The sequence below is a fragment of the Oncorhynchus nerka genome, unplaced genomic scaffold, assembly GCF_034236695.1.
Source record: "Oncorhynchus nerka isolate Pitt River unplaced genomic scaffold, Oner_Uvic_2.0 unplaced_scaffold_2087, whole genome shotgun sequence".
NCBI lineage: Eukaryota > Metazoa > Chordata > Actinopteri > Salmoniformes > Salmonidae > Oncorhynchus > Oncorhynchus nerka.
Genome location: NW_027039257.1, coordinates 20,448 through 41,548, shown reverse-complemented (window position 1 = coordinate 41,548; position 21,101 = coordinate 20,448). Strand labels below are relative to the sequence as shown.

The 21,101-nt window shown below is 41.1% G+C and overlaps 1 protein-coding gene and 2 long non-coding RNA genes across 5 annotated transcripts; 1 reads left to right on the top strand and 2 right to left on the bottom strand.

Annotated features, from left to right (window-relative positions):
• Positions 1-7,343: 7,343 nt before the first annotated feature.
• LOC135567425 (gastrula zinc finger protein XlCGF17.1-like) lies at positions 7,344-11,360 on the bottom strand. Its single transcript, XM_065014824.1, has 2 exons — positions 10,689-11,360; positions 7,344-8,065 (listed from the first exon to the last, which is right to left on the bottom strand). Exons 1-2 carry the CDS (start codon positions 11,107-11,109, stop codon positions 7,353-7,355), a joined length of 1,134 nt encoding a protein of 377 aa, XP_064870896.1. The 5' UTR covers positions 11,110-11,360; the 3' UTR covers positions 7,344-7,352.
• Positions 11,361-13,737: 2,377 nt separating this feature from the next.
• On the bottom strand, positions 13,738-15,773 carry LOC115116437 (uncharacterized). 2 transcript variants are annotated; one of them, XR_010462351.1, is made up of 6 exons: positions 15,685-15,773; positions 14,737-14,780; positions 14,337-14,459; positions 14,134-14,248; positions 13,971-14,036; positions 13,738-13,824 (listed from the first exon to the last, which is right to left on the bottom strand). It is a non-coding gene; the product is annotated as an uncharacterized LOC115116437 (long non-coding RNA). The 2 variants fall into 2 exon arrangements; XR_010462352.1 differs by lacking the exon at positions 14,737-14,780 and having other exon boundaries at positions 15,685-15,768.
• LOC135567427 (uncharacterized) lies at positions 14,457-15,785 on the top strand. Of its 2 annotated transcripts, XR_010462354.1 has the most exons (5): positions 14,457-14,988; positions 15,111-15,150; positions 15,263-15,350; positions 15,485-15,564; positions 15,699-15,785. It is a non-coding gene; the product is annotated as an uncharacterized LOC135567427 (long non-coding RNA). The 2 variants fall into 2 exon arrangements; XR_010462353.1 differs by having other exon boundaries at positions 14,457-15,150.
• The last annotated feature ends 5,316 nt before the right edge of the window (positions 15,786-21,101 follow it).

The following is a 21,101-nucleotide window of genomic DNA, read 5'->3' as shown; positions in this document are numbered from 1 at the left end:
CTGCTCCTTGCAGACTGGCTGCTCCATGCAGACTGGCAGCTCCATGCAGACTGACAGCTCCATGCAGACTGACAGCTCCTTGCAGACTGACAGGTCTGGCTGCTTCATGTTGACTGACAGCTCTGGCTGCTCCTTGCCGACTGGCAGCTCTGGCTGCTCCATGTAGACTGACAGCTCTGGCTGCGCTGAACAGGCGGGAGACTCCGGCAGCGCTGTAGAGGAGAAAGGCTCTGGCTGCGCTAAACAGGCGGGAGACTCCAACAGCGCAGGAGAGGAGAAAAGCGCTGGCTGCGCTGAACAGGCGAGGCGCACTGAAGGCCCGGTGCGTGGTGCTGGAACTGGTGGCACTGGATCGAGGACACGCACAGGAAGCCTGGTGCGGGGAGCTGCTACCGGAGGACTGGAGTGTGGAGGTGGCACAGGGCAGACTGGCGGCGGTGGGCAGACTGGCGGTACTGGCGGCGCTGGGCAGACGGGTAGCTCAGACGGCGCTGGGCAGACTGGAGAAAAAGGCTCTGGCAGCGCTGGACTGAGGAGTACTGGTGCCTCTGGAATGAGGGGCTCTGGCGCCTCTGGCATGAGGGGCGGTAGCTCTGACAGCGCCGGACAGGCGGGAAGCTCCGGCAGCGGCGCCGGACAGGCGGGACGCTCCGGCAGCGGCGCCGGACAGGCGGGACGCTCCGGCAGCGGCGCCGGACAGGCGGGAGGCTCCGGCAGCGGCGCCGGACAGGCGGGAGGCTCCGCAGCGGCGCCGGACAGGCGGGAGCGCGCCGGACAGGCGGGAGGCTCCGGCAGCAGCGCCGGAGGCGGGACGCTCCGGCAGCGGCGCCGGACAGGCGGGAGGCTCCGGCAGCGGCGCCGGACAGGCGGGATGCACTGTAGGCCTGATGCGTGGTGCTGGCACTGGTATGCCGTGCATACTATGCCACGCCAACAGCTTTCTTTCTACTCTGTCCACTACATCCTCCACACTCTCAGACTCAGCACTCTGCTTCGCCGACAGCTCCAATTCCATCCATGGCTCTGCCCAGGGTCCTTTTCCCTCAAGGATCTCCTCCCAAGTCCATTTATCCAAAGAGTGCAGCCTCTCCCACTGCTGCTGCTGCTTCTGTTGCTTCTCCTGCTGCTGCCTTTGCTGCTGCTGCTGTTGCTCCTGCTGCACCTGTCGCTTCTCCTGTGGCTCCTGCCTGTTGACACGCTGCTTGGTCCTGTGGTGGGTGATTCTGTAACGGCTTTCTACTGGTGAAGGAGAGTCGGACCAAACTGCAGCGTGTAGATTTCGATCCATGTTTAATAAAACAACTTAACACGAATCAACACACAAACTCAACAAAACAATAAACGAAACGAAAACCGAAAACAGCCTATACATGTGTCTACAAACCTCTAACAAGGACATCAAGACACACAGGACAATCACCCACAATACAACCAAAGAATATGGCTGCCTAAATATGGTTCCCAATCAGAGACAACGGTAAACACCTGCCTCTGATTGAGAACCACTTCAGACAGCCATAGACTCTCCCAGAACACCCCACTAAGCTACAATCCCACTAAGCTACACACCACATACAAAAACCCATGTCACACCCTGGCCTGACCAAAACATAAAGAAAAACACAAAATACTTCGACCAGGGCGTGACATCCACTATACGATCACAATGACTTTGATAAACATTTAAACTGTTTTTTTGTTAGTATATTACAGGGCAGATGAATGTAGAATTGCTGTGGGAGTGGTATTTATATCCCGTCACTACTGATCATTCATCCATACTGTGTGTGTCCCATCATTGCAGCTTTGGAAATAAATTAACTATCCATTCATTGCTCCTTCCTGTGTTGACTCACTGACTTGAGAGACGGGACCAGGAAGGTCACACTAGGTCGATACAAAGCTCAAGCTTGCAAACGTTAAACACACCTCCATCTCCATTAACTACATCACACCTGCACAGAACCACAATAACACACCTCCATCTCCATTAACTACATCACACCTGCCCAGACCCACTAGAACACAGCCCCATCTCCATTAACTACATCACACCTGCCCAGACCCACTAGAACACACCTCCATCTCCATTAACTCCATCACACCTGCCCAGACCCACTAGAACACACCTCCATCTCCATTAACTCCATCAAACCTGCCCAGACCCACTAGAACACACCCCCATCTCCATTAACTACATCACACCTGCCCAGACCCACTAGAACACACCTCCATCTCCATTAACTACATCATCTCTCCATTAACTACATCACACCTGCCCAGACCCACTAGAACACACCTCCATGTCCATTAACTCCATCACACCTGCCCAGACCCACTAGAACACACCTCCATCTCCATTAACTCCATCAAACCTGCCCAGACCCACTAGAACACACCCCCATCTCCATTAACTACATCACACCTGCCCAGATCCACTAGAACACACCTCCATCTCCATTAACTACATCACACCTGCCCAGACCCACTAGAACCCACCCCCATCTCCATTAACTCCATCAAACCTGCCCAGACCCACTAGAACCCACCACCATCTCCATTAACTCCATCAAACCTGCCCAGACCCACTCGAACACACACCCGTCTCCAGCGCCCGCATCAGCACCATTTTATTTCTCTCCGTCACTTTCAACTTTTAGATAATAAAGCATTTTACCTTTCTATTGAATTAACAACAGAGGATTGGTTGATTTCCAGGTTTGAACTATAATATTTAAGATGACTGATTTGATTAGAAAAGTATCATCCAACCATCGGGTATCTCACCACACCCTCATATTCCATGTTTTGAAATATTCAGACCGACGGATCAAAAGTCATTTTACATTGTATAACTGTACTTCTGACAGCCAACTTTCTAACTCCTCCCATAACTATATGACGCCATAACATTCCCAGAAGGATTATTGAGTCATTGTTAGTTTTACACTTAAGACATGACTCTGTCGTTGTGCTGTAGAATTTGTGAATTTAGTCTCTTGTATAATAAGGGACTATCATTTATCCCAACATCACAGGCCACAGACATTGATAAGGTTCAAGTCATTTTACATTGTATAACTGTACTTGGTGAAGATATCCCTCTAGCGGTGTGGGGGCTGTGCTTTGGCAAAGTGGGTGGGGTTATATCCTTCCTGTTTGGCCCTGTCCGGGGGTGTCCTCGGATGGGGCCACAGTGTCTCCTGACCCCTCCTGTCTCAGCCTCCAGTATTTATGATGCAGTAGTTTATGTGTCGGGGGGCTAGGGTCAGTTTGTTATATCTGGAGTACTTCTCCTGTCCTATTCGGTGTCCTGTGTGAATCTAAGTGTGCGTTCTCTAATTCTCTCCTCTCTTTCTTTCTCTCTCTCGGAGGACCTGAGCCCTAGGACCATGCCCCAGGACTACCTGACATGATGACTCCTTGCTGTCCCCAGTCCACCTGACCGTGCTGCTGCTCCAGTTTCAACTGTTCTGCCTTATTATTTTTCGACCATGCTGGTAATTTATGAACATTTGAACATCTTGGCCATGTTCTGTTATAATCTCCACCCGGCACAGCCAGAAGAGGACTGGCCACCCCACATAGCCTGGTTCCTCTCTAGGTTTCTTCCTAGGTTTTGGCCTTTCTAGGGAGTTTTTCCTAGCCACCGTGCTTCTACACCTGCATTGCTTGCTGTTTGGGGTTTTAGGCTGGGTTTCTGTACAGCACTTTGAGATATCAGCTGATGTACGAAGGGCTATATAAATACATTTGATTTGATTTATGATTTACTTCTGACAGCCAACTTTCTAACTCCACCCATAACTTTATGACGTCATAACATTCCCAGAAGGATTATTGAGTTATTGGTAGTTTTACACTTCAGACATGACTCTGCCGTTGTCCTGTAGAATTTCTGAATTTTGTCTCAACATCACAGGCAACGGGCTTGATAAAGACTTCCAAAAGTGTTTTGCAATTAAAGATCAACTGCGTTTTAATTCATGGCGATTCTCCCTGTGCACCTGCCAATGTAAATCCATTAAGTGAGACAAGTTACCAGACAGGACGTATTGCTAATGCTCTTCCCATTGATAACCTGAATGACAATTAACTTGTGGGTGGTGGTGGTGATGACGGCCTATTAGATGATGTCGTCCATTGGGATTCCCCCCAAGAAATAAGACGCTCTGGATTGATCACTGGGGTCAGATGTGAAGGAGGAGGTTGATCATCAGGAGTCAGATGTGAGGGAGGAGGTTGATCATCAGGAGTCAGATGTGAAGGAGGAGGTTGATCATCAGGAGTCAGATGTGAAGGAGGAGGTTGATCATCAGGAGTCAGATGTGAAGGAGGAGGTTGATCATCAGGAGTCAGATGTGAAGGAGGAGGTTGATCATCAGAGTCAGATGTGAGGAGGAGTTGATCATCAGGAGTCAGATGTGAAGGAGGAGGTTGATCATCAGGAGTCAGATGTGAAGGAGGAGGTTGATCATCAGGAGTCAGATGTGAAGGAGGAGGTTGATCATCAGGAGTCAGATGTGAAGGAGGAGGTTGATCATCAGGAGTCAGATGTGAAGGAGGAGGTTGATCATCAGGAGTCAGATGTGAAGGAGGAGGTTGATCATCAGGAGTCAGATGTGAAGGAGGAGGTTGATCATCAGGAGTTTATGTCCTATCATTTTGTTGGACAAGTTTGCTTACCACCAAAAGAAAACAACGTCCATTTCACATAATAATCAACTAAAATGCTTCACCTTCTACAATATAAACATGGTGTAGACTGGCTGTCAACAATTAAAAACAAGAAAAATACATATATTTTTCCCCACAAGCTTCTAGAACTCCCGTCTTCCTAAAAACACACTAGCTTCTAGAACTCTCATCTTCCTAAAACCCACTAGCTTCTAGAACTCTCGTCTTCCTAAAACTCACTAGCTTCTAGAACTCTCATCTTCCTAAAACACACTAGCTTCTAGAACTCTCATCTTCCTAAAACCCACTAGATTCTAGAACTCTCATCTTCCTAAAACTCACTAGCTTCTAGAACTCTTGTCCCCTTAGAACGAGTCCAAACAAAACTCATCTCCAATACAGAAAAACGTGTCAAAATAAATTGTGATCCATGGAAAAGCACTGGCTTAATGCAAAACACAAATATTTTTGACTGCCCACCCTTGAAACAATCAGCAACCAAGTTGTCCTTACCACGGACATGTCTGAGTTCAAGAGGAAACTCCTGTAATATCCGTAGTAACTTTCTACCTCACTGCAGAGCTTCTCTCTCTCTTCTCAGGGTTCACTCGATAGGCATGTTGTAGGATCGGGGCCCAGTCTCCAATATCATGCTCTAGTACATTTGGGTTGGCACATCTGAGAATGATCCCTGATATTATAAAAGCAGGGCAACAATGTCAATATAATTGTACCCAAAAAATGTCAGTTGGTTGCATAAATAATTTTGAATACTAAATGTTACATTAATTATAAATATGAAAACCAAATGTACACCCCTTTGTTAATATGTAATAATTAACATAATGGTGAGGCATGGAATAATAAAACATGTATCTTTTGTCAGGCTGAATGTTTGAAATATGAGGTGATTTGAGTCATGCTTCTTCAGTAGTGGAATAAAGACAATTAGCACTTGAGTGTTGTCAAGAAATGCTGTAGGATTGTTAATAATTGATAATTGATTATAGACCAATGTATTATACTGCGTCCATGTGTATAGGCTGCAAGTACCTTGAAATTAAGTTGTTTTAAAGTCGTTGAAAAAAACAACCCAAAACAACATTTTCAACTTTCACATTCAACTACAACCGAACGCATATTGGACGTTGGGCATAGCCTTCTTTTCAATGTCTTTGCAATTACATTTTTTTTCTCTCCAAGTTTCCAAATCAATAACTGTCACAAGAATGTCTAGTTCCAATGATATGAACTCAAAACTCACAATCTACTTTGACCTATTCCCCAGTCAGACTGGATGAATTGAACAAAGTCCCAGAATTTCTGCAAAGGGTAAGTTCTTTATTCAGAGAGCTCCGAAAATCATACAAGCACACAGCCTTTTATACCTCACATTTGGTCATATAAATACCCCTACTCTTCTCAAACACTGTCAATGCTGGTTACAAGTCTTCTCCAACACATACATTGCTTATCATATCCTGAAACATGTTACATAGTCTACTGCAAGCCTAACGGTTTCTCCCCTCCCTGGGTGGGGAGACCTCCTTCCTGTTATCAGTTTTACAGTGGTCACAAGTTGTCTGTCACAAGCTGTCTGTTAACAGTTCCTCTTTTCCTTGAATGTCTCACTTGAATTGCTAAATAGTAAAGTCTTAACTTGTCCTACGCACACACATTAGAGAATTACAGTCGATTAATTCTAATTCTTTACACGGTTATACATTTCAGGGTGGAATCCTTTAGTCTTTACCTTAAACATATACATTCCATTTTCAATAACCAATATGCAGAAACGGTTTGTGATATATTGAAAGCCTAAACATAAAATTTGCTATATACACAAACATCTGCCACAATAATCATTTTACTTGAATTTTTCTTAAACAAGCACCTGAAATAAACTGCACAAGCACCAGACACGCTGTTGTTTTGACAAGTAGCAATAAATCAATGATATCGATTAGGGGGGAAATCAGGTTGTACGTGCTGTTGAAACGAACACAACTAAAAAAACAAATGGAAATGGGAGATATATTTCACCTCACTGGTTAAAGGACAACCTGCAGAAGACAGTCAGCTACATTTTGGAGTGATGCATTCAAATGTAGGGGTCGCTAAACAAAGAAACGCAACACTTATTTGTCATCACTCATTAATATCATGTTGAAATCAATTGTGCTAACGGAAGGAGATGAGGTTGCACGTCCTGTTAAAACTAACGCAGCAAAAACCACACGGAATCTGGGAATAATGTGTACATCCCTGGTTAGAGGACAACTTGTAGAAAACAGCTGGCTACATTTTGATTCAAGTGGGTGGTCAACGTGGTAAGTGTAACACAACTCTTTTTTTTGTCACTTTAAAAAAAAAATCTCATAAATAAAATATCCATTTCATGTTGAAATTAATAGAACAGGGGAGAAACATTTAGGGTTCTACATTGTGACATCATTAAAATAATCCAACAATGTTAAAACATTCTATATTGTGACATTATTTCATTGATATCATGAAACAACTCCTTCATGTATTTTCTGATGTTTAATCAGAGATCTTTTATCAGAGTACTTCTTCCCACATTGATTACAGCTATAAGGTTTCTCTCCTGTGTGTGTCCGCTGGTGTTTAGTCAGATATCTTTTGTGGTAAAACTCTTCCCACATTGATCACAGCTAAACGGTTTCTCTCCTGTGTGTATTCTGGTGTATAGTCAGATGGTCAGATGTAGGAAAACACTTCCCACATTGATCACAGCCATAAGGCTTCTCTCCTGTGTGTATTCTCTGGTGTAAAGTCAGATGGTCAGATCTAGTAAAACTCTTCCCACATTGTTCACAGCTATAAGACTTATCTCCTGTGTGTATTCTCTGGTGTAAAGTCAGATGGTCAGATCTAGTAAAACTCTTCCCACATTGATCACAGCTATACAATTTCTCTCCTGTGTGTGTTCTCTGGTGTAAAGTCAGCTGGCCAGATGAAGTAAAACTCTTCCCACATTGATCACAGCTATAAGGTTTCTCTCCTGTGTGTGTTCTCTTGTGTACAATGAGATAGCTAGATGAAGAAAAACTCTTCCCACATTGAGCACAGCCATATGGTTTGTCTCTTTTGTGTAATCTTTGATGTATTTTAAGTTTTACTGAAGAGTTGAATCTTTTACCATAGTCAGAGCAGCAGTGAGATTTCTCTCCTGTGTGTACTCGCTGGTGTATTTTAAGTTCTGATGAAGATTTGCAACCTTTCCCACAGTTAGAGCAGAAGTGAGATTTCTTCCCTGTGGTTCTCTGCTGGTGTTTCTTGAGGAGTTCTGATCTGGAGAGACTTTTCTCTGCCTCATGATGTTGTTGAGGCTCCCCAGAGGATCCACGATAGTCACATCTCTCTCCTGTGTGAACAACAAGGTCAGACAGATGGTTAAAGGCCCACAACACCAGAACTCCACTGTTTATTTGAGGTAAAAGGTGATGCCCAGAGCATCCCCATGAAGTTGTACAACAATTGACGTCTGTTAAATTATTTTACAATTGTCTTAAGACAGTCAAAACCTAAGCAGTGTGGCAGACGACCTTTGGTCTCCAAAAAAGGCCCCTTTCTGTGTTTGCTAAAATTGCGGCATGAGGGCGACGCACACACAATTTGATTGCAGAAGCTCCTCCATGCTAATGAGGAAACCGATGTAGTATATCTGCCTGGAGCAAAAATGGTGAGCAGATTTTCTTTTTCACAATGTATTCTGAAGATTACAGTGCAAGATCAGGAGAGCTACTGAAGGAAACTCACATTAAGTTCTGTGTCTATTCACTAATTCACCACCGTGGGGGAAAACTCAGGGGAGTTCTCATAGGCTGACAGCAAAAATAGCCTCCATTTACAGGTTGCTTATCAGTGCATTTCACATTACTTTTGGAATATAATTGTAAAGGCTCGCTTGAATCTCCTGCTTAATATGTTTGTGTTATCGTCACAAATAAACTGTTTTATACTTATAAAACACTTCAACCAGTAAAATGCTCTTTAGCTAGCTTTGCCATCAGCCTGACAATGAGGGTTTGTACATTAAGTGTTTATAACAAATTGGCCCATAACTTCACCTAACAATAACATAGACCTACTGTAGGACCCATAACTTCCCCCAACCACAATAACTACAGACATACTGGAGCACGTGCGTGTTGTACAATAGCCTATCCATCAAGGAACAGTTCTCCACAAATTATGAGTTAAGTATCTCTGTCCAAACAGACTAACGAGACCCTACAGTAAATCAAGCAGACAATAACACATTATAAACATCAATTTGTTAGTGATGTTGGATCCAACGTGGAGCATAACTGTCTTTACCAGAGTAATGAATGAAGAAGCAGTTTGGTTGTTGTCGTGATGTTTGTCATTTGACTGTCATTCAGAAAATGATTTCCTAGATCAGCTGATCCATTTTCTGAATGACAGATTGTCGAACATGTGACTGTAACTAAACAGCTAAGAATTGTGTAATTATTGAAGAACCACATTAATGACAGTATTGATTTGGGTGTTGTCAATAAAGTTAAGGTGACTCTCGGTTAGAATCATTAGATTTAACAAACTCTGAAATGATTTAGGATTTCTGTGCCAATGAAAACTGTTTTCCCAGCGTAACATAAGGAGACACTAAATGTTACGTAGGTAGAGTGCATTTCAGAGATCTGAATACAAAAAACTGTCCGACAGCAAGATCCAGTATTTAAGTTCCTCACATGACAAGCTTAACGTTATGACTATAACTAATGTTCCCTCTACTTACTCAACATACCATGGGGAAATACAATCATTCCCCATGCCGACGCAAACGGATACTAAATGAAAAGGCCCATGGCAGACCACCCAGACCTGACCCTACAAGATGTGTCAGTTTTGTCAATTTATTCATTGTCTTTCGTTTGAAACACTCCTGTCAATGTTGAGTAAGGACACACACCTAATTAGGCATATAGAAGTAGGACGAGTCTACCTGGCCTGCGCACAAATGTAGGCCTATAAATGTGCCCATTTGGGGATGTCTGATAGTATTTCTGATTGTCTTAACGCACCACCACTAATGAGTTGTGGAGCTTCTCAAAGCAAATGTATCTTCACCTCAAACAGCAAGTAAACAAAGTCTAATCAAAATCAATTGCAAATGAGAATAGTTCCTCAAAGTTTTGAAAAATATTTCCAGCTCTCGCCCTTTCGATAACCACTCGGCATGAAAGGGAAAAATTTGTTTTTACATAGTAGAAATGGTCAGATAAATTTGCACTCCAAATGTAGGTTGCCGACTACTTGTGTTGCCTATTACCGGCAATGTCAGAATTGACAAAGGCCTCCAGGAGTAGGTGGTTCGGTTAGAGTCTTTTCTCTTCTGGTTAGACTATATTGATGTAATGGCATGAAAATAAACTGCCTGAATATTATACAATGACTTATCAACAGCTCTAACAATTTGACCTCCACAGGAAATCTACACGGGTCATTCTAGAATATACTATATATCCTAGAAACCTGGTTAAACTATCATTATGACCTCATGAATGAATTCTAGAATATACTATATAGCCTAGAAACCTGGTTAAACTATTATTATGACATCATGGATGAATTCTAGAATATACTATATAGCCTATAACCCTGGTTAAACTATCATTATGACATCATGGATGAATTCTAGAATATACTATATAGCCTAGAAACCTGGTTAAACTATCATTAGGACATCATGGATGAATTCTAGAATATACTATATAGCCTCGAAATTAAACTATAATTTTGACCTCATGGATGGCCAGTCTTTGTATTATTAGGGTCCTGATGGGGTACAACAGTTGAACTAAGCTCTTGAGGCATGTGTTATATTCTTCAAGAATCAATGACTATAAATAAATAATTTAAAAGTAAAAAAATGGATGTAGCATTGCAGATTTCCCCTTTAACACCAAACATCAGTCCAACAACTGCAGAGTTTGTGCCTCTGTTTTTAAGACAGTACTTACTAGTGTTAATCAGGGCCCGGTTTCTCAAAACCATCTTATGGCTAAATTCATTGTTAGAACCATTGGACGCCTGAATATGCTTTTGGGAAACCGGGCACAGATATCCAGTTTCCTCGTCTTCTTCCTCCTCCTTTTTGGATGTGACAGTCACCTCCTCCTCCTCCTCTTTCACTCCAAAAACCGCATCCTCCTCTTTCTCTTCCTCCTCTTCTTTTACTGTAACATCCTCCTCCTCTTTCACTCTGAACGTATCTTCCTCTTCTTTAACTGGGACGTCTTTCTCTTCTTCTTTCACCGTAACAGCCTCACCCTCTACTTGTTTTTGTATTGTAACTTCCTCCTCCTCTTTCACCAGAGCTTCTTTCTCCATCCAGCAGACCACCTCTTCTTTATCAGGAGGAGAGCAGCTTAGTGAACTCATGGTCAGAGATGTTAGCTAGCTAGGCTAATGCTAACTTAACCAGCCCGTTAGCTGACTAAAAACAACACCGTAAATATGAAATTAAATCGCATAACTAACTAGACGACAGTAGTGACTTTAAAATACAGTGGCTAATAAACACGAAAGCGTCTAAAGCGGTTTATTGGTTCGGCTATTTGTCTATCAAGCTACCGAGGTGTCCGACTAACTGTTGCTGCTGTTGAAAGAAGCGTTCCGTCCACTACATTATACGTCACACCAACAGCATCGCCGTAAAGTCTCAGACCGCCATCTGCTGACTGGAGTGGGTAACGCAGATGAGTAAAATGTATATTTTATCTTCAGATAACAAGTTAAAGTGTAGGAATAAAGTGCATGAGTTTTTACTCACCAGTGTAACAATACAGTGTGGTTAAAGACTTAGTAAGCTAGTTGTAGTCAGTTTATGGTTACCTATAAGAACAAACAGTTACGTTTTTGCGTTATTACATATTTATTAACTTATTTCGGAAAATCTTCTAAACTACCCACAATGCACTATTTACCAACGTCATATGGATGATCAACTCTGTGCTACCGAGTTTGTTTGCCAGTGTAACAACCGAGGTAAAGACAGTTTTAAGTTGGATATTCGACAGATACTCGCGCTTTCAAACCACTTGAGCCACAGGCTCCAAATAAGTGTCATGATGTTGGAAATATTGCGCACAACATTGCACAGTTCTTATTTTCACGATTTGGACATTAATTCTCTTTCAAAAGCTAATAAACATGTGGAAATGTGAGCAATATTTTGTATTCCTTGTTGAATTAGTTAGGGAGCATAAACAAAGTACAAACTTTTTTATATTCAAATTTCAATAGGTCCTTGGTCATGTGATCTACTGACTTCAAACAAGGTTCAGAATGTCCACTGACTACCCTTCTATATTGCACACACTTTAGTTTGTCCATTGTCATCTCACATGGTTTTACATACAAAAAAATGTAAATAAAAAATTCAATAGCTCCTTGGTCGTGTGACCTATTGTCTGCTGACTACCCTTCCATATTGCACAGTCTGGTTTGTGTAGTGTAAAATCACAAGGTGTAACGTACATTTTTGATTGTTTCAAATTTGCAATAGCTCCTTGGTCATGTCAATTACACACCTAAGAAGCGTGCAGTGGATATACACCCATATTGTATAACCTCTAGTCATGTCTCTTCTATATTGTTGCACATTAATATTAGTTTGACAGTTAGATGGTTCAGTCCAGTGTTGTGTTTACCCTTTTCTTTAATGTTTATCTACAATAATTGGTAGTTCTAAGTACTATTTTCCCTGTAGGAGAGAGACAGATAATATCTCCTTTTATAGTTAATATCAACCATAAAGGAAAAGGGCAAAGTACGAGAGTCATGTTATTGTCCAAAGCAGGGATGGAGAGTTAGCTGGTGAGGTAGGCTGGTCAATACATATACTGAACAGGGATGGAGAGTTAGCTGGTGAGGTAGGCTGGGGATGGAGAGTTAGCTGGTGATACAATACATATACTGAACAGGGATGGAGAGTTAGCTGGTGAGGTAGGCTGGTCAATACATATACTGAACAGGGATGGAGAGTTAGCTGGTGAGGTAATACAAATACTGAACAGGGATGGAGAGTTAGCTGGTGAGGTGGCTGCAGTGGGTTTGCTGGTCAATACAAATACTGAACAGGGATGGAGAGTTAGCTGGGCTGCAGTGGGTGAGGTAGGCTGGAGAGTTAGCTGGTGAGGTAGGGTTACTGAACATGGTCAATACAATATACTGAACAGGGATGGAGAGTTAGCTGGTGAGGTAGGCTGCAGTGGGTTTGCTGGTCAATACAAATACTGAACAGGGATGGAGAGTTAGCTGGTGAGGTAGGCTGGTCAATACAAATACTGAACAGGGATGGAGAGTTAGCTGGTGAGGTGGCTGGCTGAACAGGGATGGAGAGTTTACTGGGCTGAGGTGAGTTTAGACTGGTCAATACAAATACTGAACATGTAACCACAGTAATGGTGGCCAGAAAATCAATGATTAAAAATGTAACATTGACAAATTAAACAGAAATTGTAGACCTTTAATCTTTTCCAACATGTCAACAGACACTTAACTTCAAATCCAACATGTCCCTGGTTGATGTACATGACACTTAACTTCAATCCCTGGTATGTAACATGTCAGTGTTAACTTCCTCTTTATCCCTGGTTGATGTACATGTCAGTGTTAACTTCCTCTTTATCCCTGGTTGATGTACATGTCAGTGTTAACTTCCTCTTTATCCCTGGTTGATGTACATGTCAGTGTTAACTTCCTCTTTATCCCTGGTTGATGTACATGTCAGTGTTAACTTCCTCTTTATCCCTGGTTGATGTACATGTCAGTGTTAACTTCTCTTTATCCCTGGTTGATGTACATGTCAGTGTTAACTTCCTCTTTATCCCTGGTTGATGTACATGTCAGTGTTAACTTCCTCTTTATCCCTGGTTGATGTACATGTTAACAGATGTACATGTCAGTGTTAACTTCCTCTTTATCCCTGGTTGATGTACATGTCAGAGCCTCTTCAGTGTGGATGGGGTAGAGCAGACATTTTCAACAACAAAGACTGCACTTCCAGTTTGTGTTCTTTACTCTGGTGAACTCTTTGGTCTTCATTCCGAGGCACAGCACATGGAACCCCCGTTGGCAGGCAAAACATTCAATCTAAAACAAAGCGGAACAGGTTATAAGTAATATCAAATATCAATGCAGTATGACGAATTAGCCATCCATTGTGTTATATCATAAATTGTCTTACATGCCGTCACTGTTGTCAAAAGATTATAAACATGTTAAATAAAGTTACTAACCCTGTCAGTCTGGGCCACTTCCAGGTTCTTCATCAGTGGCACACATGAAGCAGGCTTTGTTGAACTCTGAAATCATAGGCATGAACTGAACATATGGCTGTCCCACACAACTACATAAAAATAAAGAATTTACATTTACTTTGAATTAAATGTCATTACATACCAGACATTTTTAGTATATCCTCAGCCATTTATTTCTGCAGTTGCTCCATGTGTTTTTTGAAGGTTCCATATCAATTTGGGATGTTGGGGAAGTTCTGTGCAACTTCCTTGGCCATCTACACCAAAAAATATAATAGAGTTTTTGACCTAATTGTCACATAACAGCTAACCATTCATTATTGAAAATATAACTATCAAACCTACATTACAAAGACCCCACAGCTGAAGGTGTCCTGCTGCATGGTGGGAGTTATTTCCCCTCCTTTCCACTTTATGTCCACCCAGTCGTCTTTTCCATGGCAGGATCTTCTCATTTTGAAGTATTCTCTTTTTTATGTAAACATAATGGAAGTCTGATTAGTTATAGGCAAATGAATACACAACCCAAATGTGTATGCTGTTTTCACTATAATCTAGTAGTCATTTATTAGTAGAGGTCATTTCCTTTATGCCCCATTCTACACACAGACTAAATTATAGGCACTGAACCATTTACAGGACAATAATACAAGTAGCATATAGGATCCAACCCTCACAAAGTGAATAAATGTAGAGCGTTTGTAGACTTCAAGAAAAAAATATTAAGTGACAGTTTCATCAGTACCTGCTTAAAGACAGTCATATCACAGATGACAGTGCCCACCAAATCTATGACAAAAGGGAATGAATTGTAAACACTAAAGTGTGTTTGTCAAAATAATATCTGAAAATGTCAGTTGTTGAACATAATACTTCTAGTTGCTATAGCAACTTACTTAAAAATCATACAATGTGATTTTCTGGATTTTTGTTTTAGATTCCGTCTCTCACAGTTGAAGTGTACCTATGATAAAAATTACAGACCTCTACATGCTTTGTAAGTAGGAAAACCTGCAAAATCGGCAGTGTATCAAATACTTGTTCTCCCCACTGTATATATTTTTTATGCTTGTAAGACTATTCTTTGACACATTTTGTCTTCCTTTGAAATTCTTATAGGACAGAACATGGACACAATGCAATTGGGATCAAGAAGAAGGTACAGATATGTTGTAGGACAGCTGCATTTGAAGTGTACATTTAAACCTACATAGCAGTCAATACAAACTGAAATCTATTAGCATACAAATGTGTGCAAATGATCTTTTCAGATCTTCTCAGAAATGATTCAAGTGCATGGAATGGATATAGACAAAAAGAGAATTGAAGGACTAGCAGAGGTAGAGAGGCGAGGCAGGGGTGAGGACATCATCCTGCTATTTTGACAGTCCCTGAAGGACAATACAGAAGAGGGATTTGCTCTTATTCCTTCCCTTTCTCTAATGTATTTTGTAATAAAATTAGCAAGTGTAGTAAGATCAATGCTTTACTAGGACTGGAGACCACAGCAGCGATCCTGCTCTTGCCCAACCTCTTCAAAGAGGACCCGAGTGGCCTTTATGTCCGTGACATGGTATGCTTATGCACCATTCATCTGTTTCTTCATAAACATAGGTGTGCACGCTTATATAAAACTACAGCTGAACATTTGTTATTGTCTTTGTTAATTGTATGTGTATTAATCTTTTCTTACTTTTGTTGACACAGATTTCACCGCTCTTCACTCCTTTACTGCATATCGGCAGAAATCCATTTCACCATGAGAGTGAAATCCCGCTGGCCTTTGATGGGGAGAACATCCACGCCCTCGAGGACGTCTCCATGGGACTTGGGGCTCTGCTTGGGCTGTATTTTTTATTTTCCCTTAAATTTCCCCAAAATGTCAGAAAAACAGTTATGTTATTAAGTTACTGTGTTCTGGGGATAAGAGAAGTTGGGTGAAGTTACCAGGGCCGGTCATAAAGATGGCAAACTTCCAAACATAACTAAGTGAATATGATATACAGTGCCTTGCGAAAGTATTCGGCCCCCTTGAACTTTGCGACCTTTTGCCACATTTCAGGCTTCAAACATAAAGATATAAAACTGTATTTTTTTGTGAAGAATCAACAACAAGTGGGACACAATCATGAAGTGGAACGACATTTATTGGATATTTCTAACTTTTTTAACAAATCAAAAACTGAAAAATTGGGCGTGCAAAATTATTCAGCCCCTTTACTTTCAGTGCAGCAAACTCTCTCCAGAAGTTCAGTGAGGATCTCTGAATGATCCAATGTTGACCTAAATGACTAATGATGATAAATTCATTCCACCTGTGTGTAATCAAGTCTCCGTATCAATGCACCTGCACTGTGATAGTCTCAGAGGTCCGTTAAAAGCGCAGAGAGCATCATGAAGAACAAGGAACACACCAGGCAGGTCCGAGATACTGTTGTGAAGAAGTTTAAAGCTGGATTTGGATACAAAAAGATTTCCCAAGCTTTAAACATCCCAAGGAGCACTGTGCAAGCGATAATATTGAAATTCAATTCAGAGCCTGGATTTTTCTCCTGAGTCTAATATCCATGTCATGTTGAAATCAATAGAAAAGGGGACAAACATTGAGGGTTCTACATTGTGACATCATTAAAATTCTCCTTCTACAATGTTAAAACATTCTACATTTGTGACATCATTAAAATGTCTCCTTCTACAATGTTAAAACATTCTACATTGTGACATTATTTAACATTAATTTGTGATTATTATTATTATTAAAATCTGTTTTTCTAATGGAGGGAGGGTGGACAGATAGTTAAAAACAATGAACCCCAAAAGGTTCTTTGAGGAACCATGATAAGGGGTTCTTGAAAGAACTTATAGGGGTTCCCACAAAAGGTTCTTCAAATAACTTTTAGGGGTGTCACGCCCTGGTCAAAGTATTTTGTGTTTATCTTTATTTATTTGGTCAGGCCAGGGTGTGGCATGGGTTTTTGTTGAATGTGGTGTGTATATATGGGGATTGTAGCTAGTGGGGTTTCTAGATAAGTCTATGGCTGTCTGAAGTGGTTCTCAATCAGAGGCAGGTGTTTATCATTGTCTCTGATTGGGAACCACAATTTAAAATATTCTTTGAGTTTGGTGTGGGTGATTGTCCTGAGTGTCTTGATGTCCGTGTTAGATGTTAAACACATGTATAGGCTGTTTTCGGTTTTGATTTTATTGTTTTGTAGTGTTGTTTAGTCGTGTTTTACAGATTGTTTAATAAACATGAATCGCAATCAACACGCTGCAGTTTGGTCCGACTCTCCTTCACCATTAGAAAGCCACAAAAGGTTCTTCAAATAACTTTTAGGGGTTCCCCCGGTTTAAAGGATTCTCCGAACCTTTACCTTTTAGAGTGTATATTGATAAAAGTCACGTTGTCCGAGAGACATTTACGTAGTTATACACAGCCCAATTTGGGATGACTATTTTGGGGTGAAATAGCGGCCACGACAGACAGACCTGATATCGCCCCATAATTCAAGTCCTTGGACGTCACGTGCTGAGGGGTCTGACCAAAGATATTATATTTAGCTACACTTTGTAGTACATTTTTACACAATGATAAATGTTTCTGATGACACATAGCCCTTTTTCAAAGGGAGTCGTTGGTTTTTAGGGGCAGTCGCTTTTTAGCTTTTTGTCTGAAAGTATTTTCTCAACTGCGATACCACTCCAGTCAGCAGATGGCGATGTAAGTCTTTCAGGTGATTCTGCCACTGTGACGTATAATATAGTGGACAGGACGCTTCTTCAACATCAACAGTTAGTCAGACACCATGGTTCACTCTAACTGTATGGAAAAATGTGTATTCAATAAATATAGTGTAACCTTGTGAAATGGCTAGCTAGTTAGCATTTCAATCGGTGACGTTACTCGCTCTGAGACCTTGAAGTAGTTGCTTTGCAACGATCGCGGCTTTTGTGGAGCGATGGGAAACGATGCCTCGAGGTTGGCTGTTGTTGATGTGTGCAGAGGATCCCTGGTTCGAGCCCAGGTCGGGGCGAGGAGAGGGAAAAAGCTATACTGTTACAATAGCAACTCCTCTCATACTGGGAAGACAGCCCCCCCTGAATTTTCAGGCCTTAAGGGCAGTTTTATTTCAATTGTAGTACCGGGATGGAGAAAATCCAGTAAGCGTTTTATAGTCACAATGTTAGGATAACTTATCCTAAAGTGGACACACTCCCACCACTTTCTGAGACAACTGCCCAGACTTTGTAGACTGTTTAATAATGCTTAAACCTCATCTTTATCAAATTATCCATTAAAGATACCAACTTAAAACCTACGTTTGTCTACATATGGGTTGTTTAAATTGTATCTAATGATTATGCCAGTAATACTTCATCAAATCTCTAGTAATAAATATACCCACATACAATTCATCATATTTTCATATTCACAGAATCCATATAAAACGTAAGAAATTCTCAGCGACTTGCGAAACCATTCCATTTGCTTTTTCAAGGACTCTCCATAGCTACACAGCAGCTCTCCAAACATACTCCCAGCAGAATAAAAAAATAAACTTTTGTTTCCCAGACAATGACCATAGGATCCTCAACTATTCTCTAAACCTTCCAGAGACCAATTAGTTTTTCAAAATCAAGCCTCCCAGGAACTATAGACCTTCCGCTGCTTTCTAAAATATCATCCCGTTTATTATCCAATTTTCAATAATCTGAGTAAGCATATTTCTATATGTTACTATCCAAACGTCAGATTAAGACTCATTTCCACATTCACACAACTCTCATATCAGTCACACAATGCTATTCCCAAACATACCTAATCAATTAGTTTTTCAACAATATTTTTACCTGCAGGAATATTTTCACATTTCTCATCTCATGGTTAGTTCCTAGGATAATGCAACTCATACATTTACACTCAGAGCCTCCTGACTGGGCCCTGTTTACACCCCCACACAGGAGTACACACTCAGATCCTGACTCGGCCCTGTTTACGCCTCCAAGGTGCCCCCTCACATAGGAATACACACTCAGAGCCTACGAGGATTTTCTAAAAACTCACTTTAAAAAAAAAAACAGGTGTATAGAATCTGCTCGCTGCCTCTCAGGTCTAAGGTGGGTCCATCTGCTCCGTTCCCGAAGTGTGGTCTCCATGAGATTCCAAGTTTGAGGGATCCCTCGAGGACGATTTACCCAGGTCGTCAGGAGCGGTCACCAAGTCAAGATTCACATTGCCAAATGTGGTTGTTAATTTCTTTAATATCAAATGAGAAACAAACTTATCACACAAGTCAGATTTATTCTTTTAAACTAAATCTTTATTCACTTAGCTCTGGAAATGCAATGCGCTACGCTAAATGCTAATAGTATTAGTTAAAACTCAAAAGTTCATTAAAATACACATGCAGGGTATCGAATTAAAGCTACACTCGTTGTGAATCCAGGCAACAAGTCAGATTTTTAAAATGCTTTTCGGCGAAAGCATGAGAAGCTATTATCTGATAGCATGCAACACCCCAAAAGACCCACAGGGGACGTAAACAAAATAATTAGCATTTCGGCGTTACACAAACCGCACAATAAAATAGAAAACATTCATTACCTTTCACCATCTTCTTTGTTGGCACTCCTAGATGTCCCATAAACACTATTTGGGTCTTTATTTCGATTAAATCGGTCCATATAAAGCCTAGATATCGTTATATGTAGACTGTGTGATAAACGAAAAACATCGTTTCAAAACGTAACGTCATTTTTTAAAATTCAAAAAGTCGACGATAAACTTTCACAAAACACTTCGAAATACGTTTGTAATGCAACTTTAGGTATTAGTAAACGTTAATAAGCGATAAAATTCATCAGGAGGCGATGTAAAGATCATTAGCTGTCCGTCTGGAAAAATGTCCGGCTAGAAACTCAACGAAAATATCCGGTCCTAGACCGGATTAGATACGGTGTCCTGTATGTGTTTGACCAAGAAAAACTCGAAGGGAAATGACAAGACTCTAGACACCCTGTGGAAGCTGTAGGTACTGCAACCTCAGTCAATTAATTGTGGTTCACGTTTATCAATGGGTTCAAGTAGCGCATGGATATATTTTCCCCATTTTCAGAACGCTATGGCAACCCAACCAGAGCTCTGAAATGCAAATGCGCCACGCTAAATGCTAATAGTATTAGTTAAAACTCAAAAGTTCATTAAAATACACATGCAGGGTATCGACTAAAGCTACCTCACGTTGAATCCAGGGCAACAAGTCAGATTTTTAAAATGCTTTTCGGCGAAAGCATGAGAAGCTATTATCTGATAGCATGCACCACCCAACAAAAGACACAGCAGGGGACGAACAAAATAATTAGCATTTCGTTACAAAACCGCACAATAAAATAGAAAACATTCATTACCACCATCTTTGTTGGCACTCCTAGATGTCCCATAAACACTATTGGGTCTTTATTTCGATTAAATCGGTCCATATAAAGCCTAGATATCGTTATATGTAGACTGTGTGATAAACTCTAAAAAACAGCGATTTCACAACGTAAACTCATTTTTTAAATTCAAAAAGTCGACGATAAACTTTCACAAAACACTTCGAAATACGTTTGTAATGCTACTGTAGGTATTAGTAAACGTTAATAAGCGATAAAATTCATCAGGAGGCTATGTAAAGATTATTAGCTGTCCGTCTGGAAAAATGTCCGGCTAGAAACTCAACGAAAATATCCGGTCCTAGACCGGATTAGATACGGTGTCCCCGTATGTGTTTGACCAAGAAAACTCAAGGGAAATGACAAGACTCTAGACACCCTGTGGAAGCTGTAGGTACAATTTTGCAACCTCAGTCAATTAATTGTGGTTCACGCTATCAATGGGTTCAAGTAGCGATGGATATATTTTTTTCCATTTTCAGTGATCAGTTTTTCCTGTGCTTTTCGATGTAATGCCGTTCTGGTAAAGCCACAGCAGTGATTTAACTGTTTTTAAACGTCCTGAGTGTTTTCTATCCACACAGACTAAGCAAATGCATATACTATATTCCTGGCATGAGTAGCAGGGCGCTGAAATGTTGCGCGATTTTTAACAGAATGTTCAAAAGTAGAGGG

Bases quoted from the DNA above. Each gene is read 5' to 3' on its own strand.
- LOC135567425 (XM_065014824.1), bottom strand. From the start codon at position 11,109: ATGAGTTCACTAAGCTGCTCTCCTCCTGATAAAGAAGAGGTGGTCTGC. The intron at 8,066-10,688 runs GTAAGTACTGTC...TTGTTCACACAG, and splicing joins CCGGGCCCTGATTAACACTA to GAGAGAGATGTGACTATCGT.